Below are 12,821 nucleotides of genomic sequence, written 5' to 3'. Positions count from 1 at the left end.
AATATGGAAACAGAACTAAACCAATATTATCTTGTTCACTTTCATTTTTTCTTGCAACTGAAGCAGCCTGTTTTACTTTTAAGTATGGCTTAACTTAGATGTGTTGTGGGAAATATTTTCTTCTGGGAATATATGATAGGCTTCATCTGCGGGTATTATTTAGTTGAAATCATAAGATTTAATTAAGCACAATTGATGCCTTCAGTCCATTCTACCTCTCTATCATATATCTTAAAAGCACAACGATAATTAGGTCAGGCTGTCTTATCTTTTATCCCTGCATCATGAAATAGCTAATAAGTACTTGAATCCTATCTACTTGTTCAGTCTCTCTAAATCACTTGGGTGACCTTTTATCCAGCAATAGGCTGTCATTTACTATGAGGATCAAATCGATCAATCATTCCGTATTTGATTCCCTGTGGATTGACATGGACTTTACCAATTGAAAGTAGTCTCTCTGAAAAGTAATAAGATTTCTGATACGTTTGCCGGATATTTTAGCAGTAACCTTTCGACATGGGAATATAGAGCGGAGGCGACTTTTTAAATCACAGGCCCCGGGGTATTATTTCTTATCATCAGGGGTCAGGTCCTCCCATCAATTGATTTTTGGTGAACCAGCTTGTACCTCTTAGTTGTCCCTTTCATCATCATTCCATTAATTTGGCAAATCCCTTGCCTTAACTACGAACTTATTTGATTGATGGAAAAAAATTTCACTCATTAAAATATTTTTTTAAAAAAAATTAATACCAAATATATGATGTATTAAAAAAATAATTTATATATATTTGATTCACCATAAAAAAAAAGTCAAAGTATTCTGGAATAGCTTATATTTAATTGAGCATTTACTTCTCCCAAAAAGTTAGGTAAAATGCCTATTACGTGGGAAAGATCTTATTATATTCCATCTAAAAGTTTAAGAATATTTAAAAAAAAAATTATCTCAATTTTCAGTTGATGGGAATTGAATTTTTTTATATCTCGTCTAAATTTTTCTTTCCCATGAAGAATTCATTTAGTTCAAAGGAAAAAGAGGAGTGAAAATATGGCTAGCGAAAAATGAAGAAACTACTCATATTTAGTTGTAGTTTCAAAAAAAAATAACTTTTTCATAAAAATAAGATTTTCATATTTCATAAAAAAAAAAATCTGCGTGGAGCATAATTTCTACAAGCTGAGAATTAGGATAATTTTTATTCTTAAGCTTTTAAATAGAATGGAATAAGATTTTTCGCTATATCAAAGGCATAACAGATATTTTACGCAACTTTTTCGAAAAAATATATGCTTAAGTAAATACATGCCAATCTAGAATGTATCACTTTCATATGATCAACTAAATATTTTAAAAAATATTTTTTTCAGGCATCATATATTCAGCTATTAATTTTTTAAAAAAATATTTTGATAAATAAAATTTTTTTATGCGATCAAAACACTTCCCAAATGTGAAAATCTTAATAAAAAATATTTTTTTATTTTTTATCTTTTGAAAACACCAACGGGTACTTCTACATTTTGAAAACTCCAATAAAACGAGTCCTGCATGCAAAGCAGCACACTTGCTGAGCGATGCGTTTCCAAACCCACTAGCCCTTTGTTTTTGCCCCTCTTACCTGTAAGTCACATGGTCTTCTCCTCCTCTCTCGATTTGACCTGTTATTTTGAACCTTAGCACTCGCAGCAAGATGACTTTATATGATCCTAAAGCTAAGTGAGCACAGACTATGTATGGATATCCAATCCAAAAGGCATGTAAGTGGTTTTGGCCCTCGCCAATTTGGACAACTACTCAACATAAAGGTGAGCATATTTTATTGTTCTCTTAGGTGGGGTTGATAAAATACTGCCTTGCCTGTGGAGAACATGATCACAGCCAGCTCCTAGCAGCCCCACTCACCTCTTTACTCATGATACGATGTCTTCTGAGATCGAAGCAAACCACTTATACCCAAGAGCACAAGATGAATTAGATTACTCCAAACTTGGTTCCCCCTTTTCTCATCAAGATGCCATCCCAGCCAATCCAACAATGGCATTCCTCAGCATCCATCACCTGCATCGCGAGACATGTCATGCCACTCCAATGATCACCACCACCTCACCGTCGCTTCCATCGATCCAAGCTGCTTATCTTAAGCGCCACCTCTCCATCGGTCTTTCAAGTCCTAAGATTATGGACAGGACCCAACATGGAGCTCGGCTTCTGGAAGAGCTTGATCTCCTCCACAGAGCGAGGATTCCTCCTGAGGCCACGAGCCAAAGGAATGTGTTCTGTAATTGGAGGTGGAAAGTACTCAACTTCCTCGATGACATCAGGAGGCGACGGTCCCGGTGCGTGGTGTGCCTCCAGATCCATCAGGTAGGTGGCCTGCCATCAGCCATGGACGGCCAGGTTTTGGTTGTCGGATGGAAGACCAAAGGGTGCAAGGGAGAGCACACGCTCCCCGTTCATGTCTGCGAAGGGATTGCCAGCTTCGACGAGATATTCTTGCATCATTGCAGTACCGACGTCCGATCGATCTTGAGGAGTTTCACCATATGGGTGTCTTTAGTCGATGCAGCTGATTGTGATCTTGGCACGTTTCATGTCGATCTTAGTGAGTTGGCGATGGCCGGGAATTTGCATTCCAATTTCGGTGGGAAGAGCATGAGCTTTATTCTTGGAGGGATGGCCAGTGGCGGCGCGCTAAACCTTAGTGTGTGCTGTAGGATGTTGGAAGAAGCTCAAGATCTTGTTGGTATGTTGGTAGCTTCGTTAGATTTGTCTTTGTTGATACGTTTCGATGCCATGCACAGTTTGTTTAATTTTAACTTTTTTTAACGTACGCAGGGCAAAAGCAAAACAAAAGCAAGTTTTTTGCATGCCTCCCGGATCTTGGTTGCCTCCGCAGCCGGTCGGTGACTGTTACTGCACGAAGAGTCCCCTCCCTGCGATCGGAGCGTGGCTTCATCACGATCGAGAACTCTCTTCCAACTGATGAGGAAGATGGGGGATTCATAACTATGGAGAAAGGAACTGTTTGTGCTCGCTCGCGAGGACCGCCTTCTGATCATCTGGTGAACACTGATGATGAAAGCGGCGGGCTTGAAGACGAGAAGCCTTGCCTGGTGACGGACGAGTTTGATGTCGAGAAAGTGGAGGATGAGTTCCTTAGAATGCTAGAAGAGAAGTATTGGAAGGGAGAGGGTGGCGAGGTATGGAAGAGGGGAGTGGAAGGGAGTTTGAGCTTGAGTTTAGATTTGAGCCTGGATTTGGATTTGGACTCACTGATAAAGGAAGCGGAGATGGAGCTCACAAAGGCAGCACAGGTGTGGAAGAGTAGAGCGGGGGCAGCCCTCCTGGAGAAAGAAGAGTACGAGGAGCTGCTGCTGAAGAGATGGGGATCAAATGAGAACTCTACTTCAGGGTGCTCTGGGGGGTATGGGTTCGGTAGTCCCATCTAATATGAAAATTCATCACCACTGCTGCATTCAAACTTATGAGCACATCACCTACTGTTGTTGTCAAAACATTTCATTTGTAGTTGATATATTAGAGAAGGCATTCTATATCTTCCAATTGGGTTATTTTCCTCCTAAAGTGTTACATTACCTTGAAATAACTTTTGCATCGAATACCATGAGAGAAGTTGCTTAAATATCAATCAGTTGCTAATATAGAAGACTAATATTTAGTATGTGATCTTCCTCAGAGGTATGGTCAGATATTATCTTAACCTGTCCAAGTTATTTGATTATGCAACAAATTAACTTGCAAGCACAACGACCGAGAATCAAAGCTACAAACAAAAGAAATGCTCGTGATTTGGGATCAAATTAAGTTTATGCTGATCAATGACTCTAAGGATGGCTTAGCATTTCTCAATAATAAATTAAAGGAAAGCCTTCGACTCAAAAAATATTTTGATATCAAAAATTCTTCAATTTCTGGATATTTCTCTTTTGTTTCTAGGAGCAAGGTAGTTTGACATTTTTCTCTAGGTTAACAATTTTTGTAATTTTAAAATTTTCCTTCTTCTATTTGAGTTGAGAACCTTGAATGAAGCCAACTGTTGGCATCTGACTTTCAATCATAATACTCGTTTCTTTGGTAAGGACCTGTATTCTCCCTTTCTGGATCTCTTTGAGATCTATACTAGCTCCTGCAAATGGAGTACAGTAACCAGTTCATACAAACATTTATAAACATTTCTAGTCCCTTTCCAGAAGTAATACAAACATGACTTAAGGAGAAGTGCTAGATCTATTCTGAAAATTTGTCATTGCTCGACTGGAATTTATAGACACATTTATTTGCTCTTGGTTGCCTACGACTATGTTGTCAAAACCTCACACTTGGTGTTTATATAAGAAGAAAGCCATTCTGTATCTTCCATTTGGGTCATTTCCGTCTCGAAGTGTTAAATATGATCTCAAGATGATCTTAAGCTTATACAATAAGTTGGTTAAACTTCAATGAATTAAGTGGCCTAGACTTGAATCAATTACCTATATATAAGACAGAAAATGTTTGATTGTTTCCACAAGGATGATCAAATATCATCTTAACCTGTCCCAGTTATTTACTTATATGCAAAACAGACTTGCCAAGGACCAAAAGCAGCCAAAAACAAGTTTGCAAGAAATTTTGAGATAAAAGCCCCATACCAGTAAATAATCCGGATGGTAGCTTAAAATTTCTCATTCATAAATTGGAAAAAGCCTTTGGTTCAAAGCATATCGTGAGATCAGAGTTTCTTAGTTCTTTGGCTTTTGAAGTTGGTTCAGTATTTCTGTGTTTTTTCCAGGGGCCCAGTACAGGATTCCCATTCCCCGAAATTTTCATTTAAATGTTTTTGAGGGAACTGGATTTTTTTTTAAAAAAAAAGTTGCTCACATAAGTACTATTCATTGAGCAGCAATACTGGGGGATTATAGAGGATCTTTTTTTATGTTATTCAGGTAACTTGAGAAATAAACTCCTACTTTTGGTTGAAAGACTTGGTTGTTTCTCTATTTGAAGTGAACTAAGAGGGATATACTCATCAACGGTATCTATAAGGCAGTGAGAGGCATGCAGGGTCGATGAAATCGGTCCATGAAGTCAGCAACTTTATTAGCAGGTTTCTATAATATTGAGGGATCTATTTGATTAAAATGTTCAAGTTCTACACGGGTTTATATCTAGTCCATCATTCAAGCTCGGACTAGTCTCTTCTTGCGTGCACAGGACTAATCTAAACATTATTCAAGATTTATTGCAATTTATGTTTGTGAGGGTTTCAATTATAACAATTACAGATTTCTGATACTTAGTTTGAAATAGAAAAGTATTGAGTTCGGGGCCCACCCTCTCCACCTGTTTGGCTCTCTCCGAGGGAAATCCCTGCACACGCACGTAGTGGATTCTAGTAATCTAATCTATATATCTAATATATATATTCTAAATTTGAGGCTATGCTTGCGGAGAGCTCTCTATTCAACGTATGGACGCCCATATTAACAGCGTTATCAATAAAGCTCTTTCTTCTTTTTGGATGATAAGTTCTTTAACAGAATATGGCAATATTATATAAGTTTATTAGCTTATTAAACCCTATTAAATGAGAAACATTTTATTAACACTTCTAAATTAATATAAAATTAATGATATTATTAATAACTATATTTACCTAGTGTATGTTGATACTAATGAAACATCTTTCATGAGTAGTGTACCTTGCCCAAATCCTACGCGGGTTATTACATTATTACTAATATTTTATTAATTTTTATTATATTTTTATGTCCATGATATTGCTTAAAAATGAAAGTATAACCACTAATATATATCTATATTGTATTTAAATATCTCCGATATGTAATTCCTTTTCTATTTCTTATTATATACAGGTTGTATTATATACTTATAATTTATAATAATATATTATTTTACTGTATCGATAGATATACATATACTATTAAAATTTTGTATAGCGATAGTATATCATAATATTAAAATCAAAATTTTATTTTTGAAAAATAATTAGATATTATTATAATATTATTTATTCTGTTATATCTACTTTTATATTGCATTTCAAGAGTAGTTGGAAAAAAAAATAATACTGCAACTGATGCATCCCAAGGTTTATATTGTTAAACAACTAAAATGGAGACTCGGTTTATGCTAAGCTTTCCATTCATCACGTGGATACATGTATTAATAATATCAGTAATACGGTTCTTTATTCGGGATAATAATTAGGGCTCTTATATTTATTCTAATTTAGTATATATTCTTTTGTTAATTTATTATATACCTAAATGGAATCAATACGGGTATTAATGTGCATGGCTATCATTAAAAATTCTTGTTTAATCTACAATAAATATTAGATACCGACGTTAATATACTCAACAATTATTAAAATTTATTACTTACAATGTAATTAAAATATGGCTATTGAAATATTTTATTTATTATAATTTGTGAAATTATTATATTGCATTTCGAAAATAGAAGAAAAAATTATACTTTATGTATGCACAAAGTTATGTTAATGATACTAGGATTAATGATGGGAGTATATACATGAATTTAGCTTGTGTGGAGTTCTCTGCTGGATATATGAATGCCAGCATTAATGATACTAGTATTAATAATGAAAATTTCTGCTCAGCAATTATAAAAATTTATTGCTTAATATGCAATAAATTTTTAGCTAAAGCCTCATATTTATTATAATTAATAAATTAAAATAGAGGCTCTTATTGTGCCGAGCTCTCCATTTGGCGTGTGGCAATTGCCATGGCCCATGTAGATACTAACAATAATGATATGATTTAAATCATCCCTGCATTCCAAATTACCATGAAAAAGATGAAAACCATGTATTAATTAAATCAATATATTAATTAAAATGATTTATTAATTAATTGCAAGCTATCCATATGTATATTGATATTAACAATGAAATTTAAATTCTTCTCATATTTCATATTATTATTAATAAGATATAAAAAGAAGATTTTTAATTTGTTATATAAACATTATAACAATTATAAAAAGAGTTTCTATAACAATTGAAATAGATATATCTAAAATTCATAATTTATTTAATATAATATAATAATTATATATAGTAAAAATTATAAATAAATATATTTTAAATTTATTATAAAAATATATTTAATAACATATATGATAATGACATGCTGATAATTGAGTCTTAACTCAAACTTAAAATCAATCGATATATATATATATATATGGAAACCGGATTTATTAAACCAATATAAAATGAATGCATCCGTGGGAATTCCTCCTCCTCCTATTGCCGAGCTCTGAAAGTCCTAGCTGCCCCCCTTACCGTTTCCTTCCCTCGGATCGGCAAGGCGAGAGAGGGAGAGATGTTGGCGAGAAAGTTGGCATCTTTTTCCCCCCTCCTCACCAAAAGCTCTTCCTCCTCCGCAAATTCGACGCTTCTGAGGCATCTCCAGTCTCCGCTGTAATCCCCTCCCATCACCTCCCTTTTAATTTTCCTTCTTCTCGGCAATTGATGATAGGATGATTGAATTCTTCGTGCAGTTTCTTCTCTTCTACTTCCTCGGAGCAGGCCGCAAGTAGCAGCATCAGCAGCGGCAAGAAGAGATTTTTAGGCCGAAGGGTCTTCCGGATCGCGTTGATCAGCGTCACCGGAGGTTTAGCCCTCAGTGCCCTCAATGACCTCGCCATGTTTCATGGCTGCAGCAGGTGCCATTTCCCCTCCCCTAAGTTTGTCTCTTCTTATTATATTGGTGAAGCATGATGGTTCGTTGTTCAAGATTTCGTCTGGACGCAACTTGGAACATAGTATCTTCTTGGTTTTTCGGTGACTTGGAAAGGTAATCGAATATTGGTCATTTAAAGTAGATACATAAATGTGTTTTGGACACCCGCAGATTTTGTGTAAAATTGGAGTTGGAAATTGCTGTTCTGGAGTAGAAAAGAAACTATTTTTTCTTAGGAAAACTCCATTTTTAAATTGATATTAAATCTTCTCGAACTAACTTTATCAAATTGCACCATCTCTTGTTGAATTTTCGCATTGTCCTGTTATAAACAAGCAGTCATTCTAATTTCCATTGCGCATTAACCAATTATTTTCTACATACATCCATACATAACTTGAACTTTTATCCAATGTACAACATATACTTTAAGTCGTGGCAAATTTATAGCCCATCATATCTAAACCAGTCCATTAAACCATGGCTAAAGCTCACTGCCTACCTTTGATTTAAATCAGTACTTCCTGTATTTACCTAGAGATTTTCTATGATGGATGTCAAGTTTGGAAGATAGATGATTTTCTGTTGTGTCCAACTAATAAAACTTTAATTTTTTTGCACATTACCCAGTCCCATTCTTTTGTCTCCTTTCTCTCTAAATATATATGAGTAAATGCCCTTTACCATTTTTCTGATCCTAGTGCTGCCATCTATGCTATGCAACTTCCGAATCCAGCTTAATACAAATATTCTCCTCAGTCAGCTCCTTTACACCTTTAACCTTCTCCAAGATCGGTTTCCCATTATTACCGTAATCACTAAAAAGCACTAAAACCATTTGCAGTATGCAGATTGTTTAGGTAATGAGCAAGCTCGGTGCCACATCTTTCTATTGTTTTCTCCGTGCCCTTAACCATCAGAAGTTCCATTTTTTGTTAACATGATCTCCTGTAACCTAGGGATGGGATAAAACGACAACTTTGAAGTTCCTTCACATTTGCTGCTTTGTGCTAGGGCTTGAGATAACGATCAATTCCCAGACACTATTTTGTGTATGGTGACTTAAGCAGCTTTTATGATCAAGGACTGATCAATGATGTAACTGTTTGTCAAATTTTGTGCCAACCTGCACTTTTTGTCATCCAGACATATCTAAATAAAAGGCCGATTGGGCTGCGAAGTCTGATTTTTGGCATGCCGCCAGCAATGAGCAATGTCTGATTTTTAGTTCATGACATCTCACTGCTGGTTTTATTTAGCATATCTAGTTTGGGCATAATACCCTCTGATTCGTAAATCATGTTGCTACCAAGATTTTAATCCAAACTGGAGGTAATTATCAATATTTCTTGAGCAAAATTTGGAAACTAATTAGTTTTTAGTATTTTGCTTCATTTGTGGAAGGGTGGATCAATTAGTTTGGCAACCTTTCTTCTGCATTGCAGTGCCACTCACGGTATTTAGTTTATTATGAACTTTGGATATGGACCAAGTCATGACAATATATATTTTCCTTGTAATACGAGGTTCCAAGTTCCTCACAAATTGGAAAAATTGTTAGGCAAATTTACAAGGGACCACGTTTAGTCTAGTGAGAATAGAATAATTATTGTAACTTTTTATGATGTTCCTCAAGTTCACAGTAAGCTATCTATTCAGAATATTATCCACTGTATATTCCCTAAACCTTTCATCAATGGTGATTGCCCAAGTAGTTGTCATGACACATCTTTCGATATGTCAGATCTTTGTTATCTAATTTTGTTATATTTGTTCTCTCACATGTTAAGGCTGGATATTCTCACTTAAGATTTTGTTTCAGCCATGTACTAGTATTCCAGAAATATGTAATTTTTTGATTAAGCATATATTTTGCTAAGAGAAAATGTGATTCTTTTTTATTTTATTAAAGGAAATTATAAAATTAATCTTGATGAAAATGTAGATGTTGCATTATGAGAACCCTTACAGGTGCAACTTGTTGACTTGCTTTCAGTAAGGCAATTGAAGAGGCTAGTCAGAATCAGAAAATTATAGAGACTATTGGTGTGCCAATTGTAAGAGGTCCATGGTATGATGCATCTCTTGCAGTTGGTCATAGGAGGCGTTCTGTATCTTGCACATTCCCTGTTTCTGGGCCACAAGGATCTGGCATTTTCCAGTTGAAGGCCATCCGTCATGGAGGTTATACATACTTAACTTACTGCAAGTTTATCTTAGTGTCTTGCTGTGCATTGCCTGATTAATTCTTCCTACTTTCTACTTCTCCACATTTTGGCAAATCTATCCCATATTTTCTTTTTTCACCTTCATGTGTGGCTTTGCATGTATTCTACAGTTGAGTCGATAAGATCTCTCACATTACTTTTAGATTGTAGATACAGTATCAAACATTTTTCTTCAGTTGAAGCCACTTTTGGATTTCTGCTATACTAGAACTTTTCATATGATAGTTACTCAGTTGTAATTCTACTCTAGTCTGTACCATCTTCTTTGTTGTTCATTAACTTGGAGAAGTTGCGATGCTTTAGCAAAGAAACATAGTGGCAAAATGTCTTACATAAATTGTCATCATTGTCCATATGATCTATTAATGTACCCAAAATTTTCTTTGTAAAGATCTACAATGTTAATGAAGGTTGTATGCCAATACTGCGCAACCTAAATACAAAAATATGCAGGGCATAGTTTTGCTGTTGCTCAATAAGTGCAATCTTGTTCAATTTTCTGAAAATACTGACGGTACAAATTTCACCAGGAAGAGTGCCCTTGAAATATTTTATATGATATCCTCAAATCTGCTCAAAAGAGCAGAAAACAATTGCCTATTGTCATATTGTAACCAACATTGCCCATTGTTCTGGGTCCAACCCCTTGAAGTGTTTCTCCAACAACTAAGTTTTAAAGCTTGTAGTATCTGATTTAACATTTAGAGTAATAAAGTGTCTTTTCTCATTATCAAAACTTAGCAGCAGAAATGACCCATAGCTGTCAGAATTCCATTACCTGCCTAGCAGTCCATAAGTTGCCTATTTTTATTTATAATATTGTTTCTTGATGCATTTGAAAATGAAATCTTAACTAATTCCATTACCGTCCCATAGCTGGCAATGTTCCATTACCTACCTAGCAGTCCACAACTTGCCTATTTTTAATTGTAATATTGTTTCTTGATACATCTGAAAATGAAATCTTGACAAATCCAATTCCACTCAGAGCACGTGCGAAAGATGTTCAATCTCTTTTGACCTTTATTATTAATTGGTTCCATGACCCAAACTAGCTCGGCATGGAAGTCAGCTTCATCTAGAAGTTAATGCCTTATAAAGTATAAAAGCAATGAACACATAATATACTTCTGGTTAGCCAACTGTTTAATGTCTTTCTTTTCTGATTCATAAGTTTGAATACCAACCTTTTAGTGTTGCTATCCTGATTCATAGGTTTGGCAGCAACTTCTTGCCAAATTTCAACTTGTAAAGAACCTGTGCTATGTGATAGAGAATACGAGGTGGTGGAGATCAAGGAGGAGAATAGAAAGAAGAGAAATGTAGAGACTGGGGAAATCAATGGAAGGAATAAAAAGAAGAAATATCGAGTCAGAATTTGGAAGGAGAAATTCACATAGAACGAAACCAAAAGGTGGATTACAAGTTAGATGGGATTCAAGATTCTGAAATACAGGCTCGTGACTACTAGCAAGCAATATTTTTTGAGATTGAGCCTACTTGTGATAGAGCAAGGTAAAGATTGCAAGTTTACCATGTCCCAGGGCTACTAAGACTCCAGCATAGTTAGCTTTTAGACAATACCGTGTGTATGTGCTCATCCAATTTTGGTGCACCAGAACTTATTTCACACTGTTGCTTTTATGCTTTTCTCTGTTCAATAATCTTCGAACTTGGTTATAATGGTATGACCTTAATTTTACAACATAAAACCTTAATCAGATCTTGGCCAAGTTGTGCATGGATTAGATGCGACAATGAGAAATGTTTCCTAGTCATGACATTTAAAGCTTTGACATATTGGTGATAAAATAGGATTATATAATGTAAACTTCTTTACCACGAAATATGGAACACGGTATATGACTTTCTTTTCCTGTGCTGCAGAGGATACTACATTTTCATTTCTTCGGCACCATAGCTGGGACATACTAATAATGGAGGCTCTTCTTCATGTTCCTTCAAATGAGGAGAAGCACCAGACATTAAGGATAAGCCTCACGGGCGATCTCCCCCCCAGTTCCCCTGTGGAATGCCAGAATTGCAGATCTCCAGAATCAGAGACTGCAGAGAAGTGAACCTGGCTCCTGAGTGTAAAATATGGCTTCTGCCTAATAATGGGAAATCCTCAGACTCTGCTTTTTATATGACATATATGAGTAAATTGGAATTCGATGTTGCGAGGATTTTAAGGCCCACCATGGATGCTTTTTTTTTTTCTTTCTGTCTTTTTAAACGAAAATGTTACAATGAATTATATTTCAGGTCCCCTACTTGTCACTAATGTCATCATTACGAAGTCAAACAATGACATGAAGGTACATTTATCTAGTGGAGTTCTGGAACGGTCTACACCAATAAATCCATCGAAGGTAAATTAAATTTATGGCTGTTTTTAAAAGACAGAACTGTGTTGAGTTTTCTTTTATTTTCTTTTATTTTTTTTTACTGAGAAGACTGTGTTTAGGCCTTTTTAATCTACTTACAGAGTTGACCTGTGGAGGCGAGACAGACTTTAATACTGTTATTGTACGTAGTGGTCATAGGATAGTGTGCGCAATGGATATTTTTTTGCGTATATACAAGCCTTCAGACTTTTCTTAGTGCTTTGCAGCTAATATTAATCTTCCTCTTTTTTTCTTTTCTTTTTTTTTCTTTTTTTTTGAGATTGGAAGGGGTTACCTTTCACCTTTCCATCTTATTCCTGCCTTACATGTGAAGGATTGATACTAACCGGCATCACACTCCCACCCTTTTGTCCAAGTAGTAAAGCCATTAGGAAAGGTGGTAGCTCAGCCGGATACTAGAATAAGGACAGGAAAATAGAGTTATCAACAAAATATTCATCAA

General features: G+C 35.4%; 2 protein-coding genes across 4 annotated transcripts; both read left to right on the top strand.

Moving 5' to 3' along the window:
- Positions 1 to 1,978: 1,978 nt before the first annotated feature.
- On the top strand, positions 1,979 to 3,571 carry LOC120104318 (uncharacterized). The gene is made up of 2 exons (XM_039115238.2): positions 1,979 to 2,750; positions 2,843 to 3,571. The coding sequence occupies exons 1-2, from the start codon at positions 2,042 to 2,044 to the stop codon at positions 3,454 to 3,456; spliced, it is 1,323 nt and encodes a 440-aa protein (XP_038971166.2). The 5' UTR covers positions 1,979 to 2,041; the 3' UTR covers positions 3,457 to 3,571.
- A 3,711-nt stretch (positions 3,572 to 7,282) lies between these two features.
- On the top strand, positions 7,283 to 12,357 carry LOC103714897 (uncharacterized). 3 transcript variants are annotated; one of them, XR_015974083.1, is made up of 6 exons: positions 7,283 to 7,481; positions 7,562 to 7,726; positions 7,798 to 7,857; positions 9,740 to 9,927; positions 11,187 to 11,486; positions 11,859 to 11,998. XR_015974083.1 is itself a non-coding variant. In XM_008802346.5 (5 exons), exons 1-5 carry the CDS (start codon positions 7,384 to 7,386, stop codon positions 12,047 to 12,049), a joined length of 702 nt encoding a protein of 233 aa, XP_008800568.3. In that variant the 5' UTR covers positions 7,283 to 7,383; the 3' UTR covers positions 12,050 to 12,357. The 3 variants fall into 3 exon arrangements, 2 of the variants coding, with proteins under 2 accessions (XP_008800568.3, XP_038970876.2); XM_008802346.5 differs by lacking the exon at positions 11,187 to 11,486 and having other exon boundaries at positions 11,859 to 12,357; XM_039114948.3 differs by lacking the exons at positions 7,798 to 7,857; positions 11,187 to 11,486 and having other exon boundaries at positions 11,859 to 12,357.
- The last annotated feature ends 464 nt before the right edge of the window (positions 12,358 to 12,821 follow it).

The sequence above is a fragment of the Phoenix dactylifera genome, chromosome 16 (assembly GCF_051530095.1).
Source record: "Phoenix dactylifera cultivar Ajwa chromosome 16, Ajwa_hap1_PhDact_Kaust_v1.1, whole genome shotgun sequence".
NCBI classification, from domain to species: Eukaryota; Viridiplantae; Streptophyta; class Magnoliopsida; order Arecales; family Arecaceae; genus Phoenix; species Phoenix dactylifera.
Note: the sequence above shows the minus strand (reverse complement) of the source record. Positions and strands in the feature narration are given on the sequence as shown.

What these genes read in the sequence shown, in the direction of transcription:
- LOC120104318 (XM_039115238.2), top strand. Translation starts at nt 2,042, where the DNA reads ATGGCATTCCTCAGCATCCATCACCTGCATCGCGAGACATGTCATGCC. An exon ending in AGAAGCTCAAGATCTTGTTG is followed by an intron (nt 2,751 to 2,842) that starts GTATGTTGGTAG and finishes TAACGTACGCAG; the next exon opens with GGCAAAAGCAAAACAAAAGC.
- LOC103714897 (XM_008802346.5), top strand. Translation starts at nt 7,384, where the DNA reads ATGTTGGCGAGAAAGTTGGCATCTTTTTCCCCCCTCCTCACCAAAAGC. An exon ending in TTTTTCGGTGACTTGGAAAG is followed by an intron (nt 7,858 to 9,739) that starts GTAATCGAATAT and finishes ACTTGCTTTCAG; the next exon opens with TAAGGCAATTGAAGAGGCTA. An exon ending in GAAGGCCATCCGTCATGGAG is followed by an intron (nt 9,928 to 11,858) that starts GTTATACATACT and finishes CCTGTGCTGCAG; the next exon opens with AGGATACTACATTTTCATTT.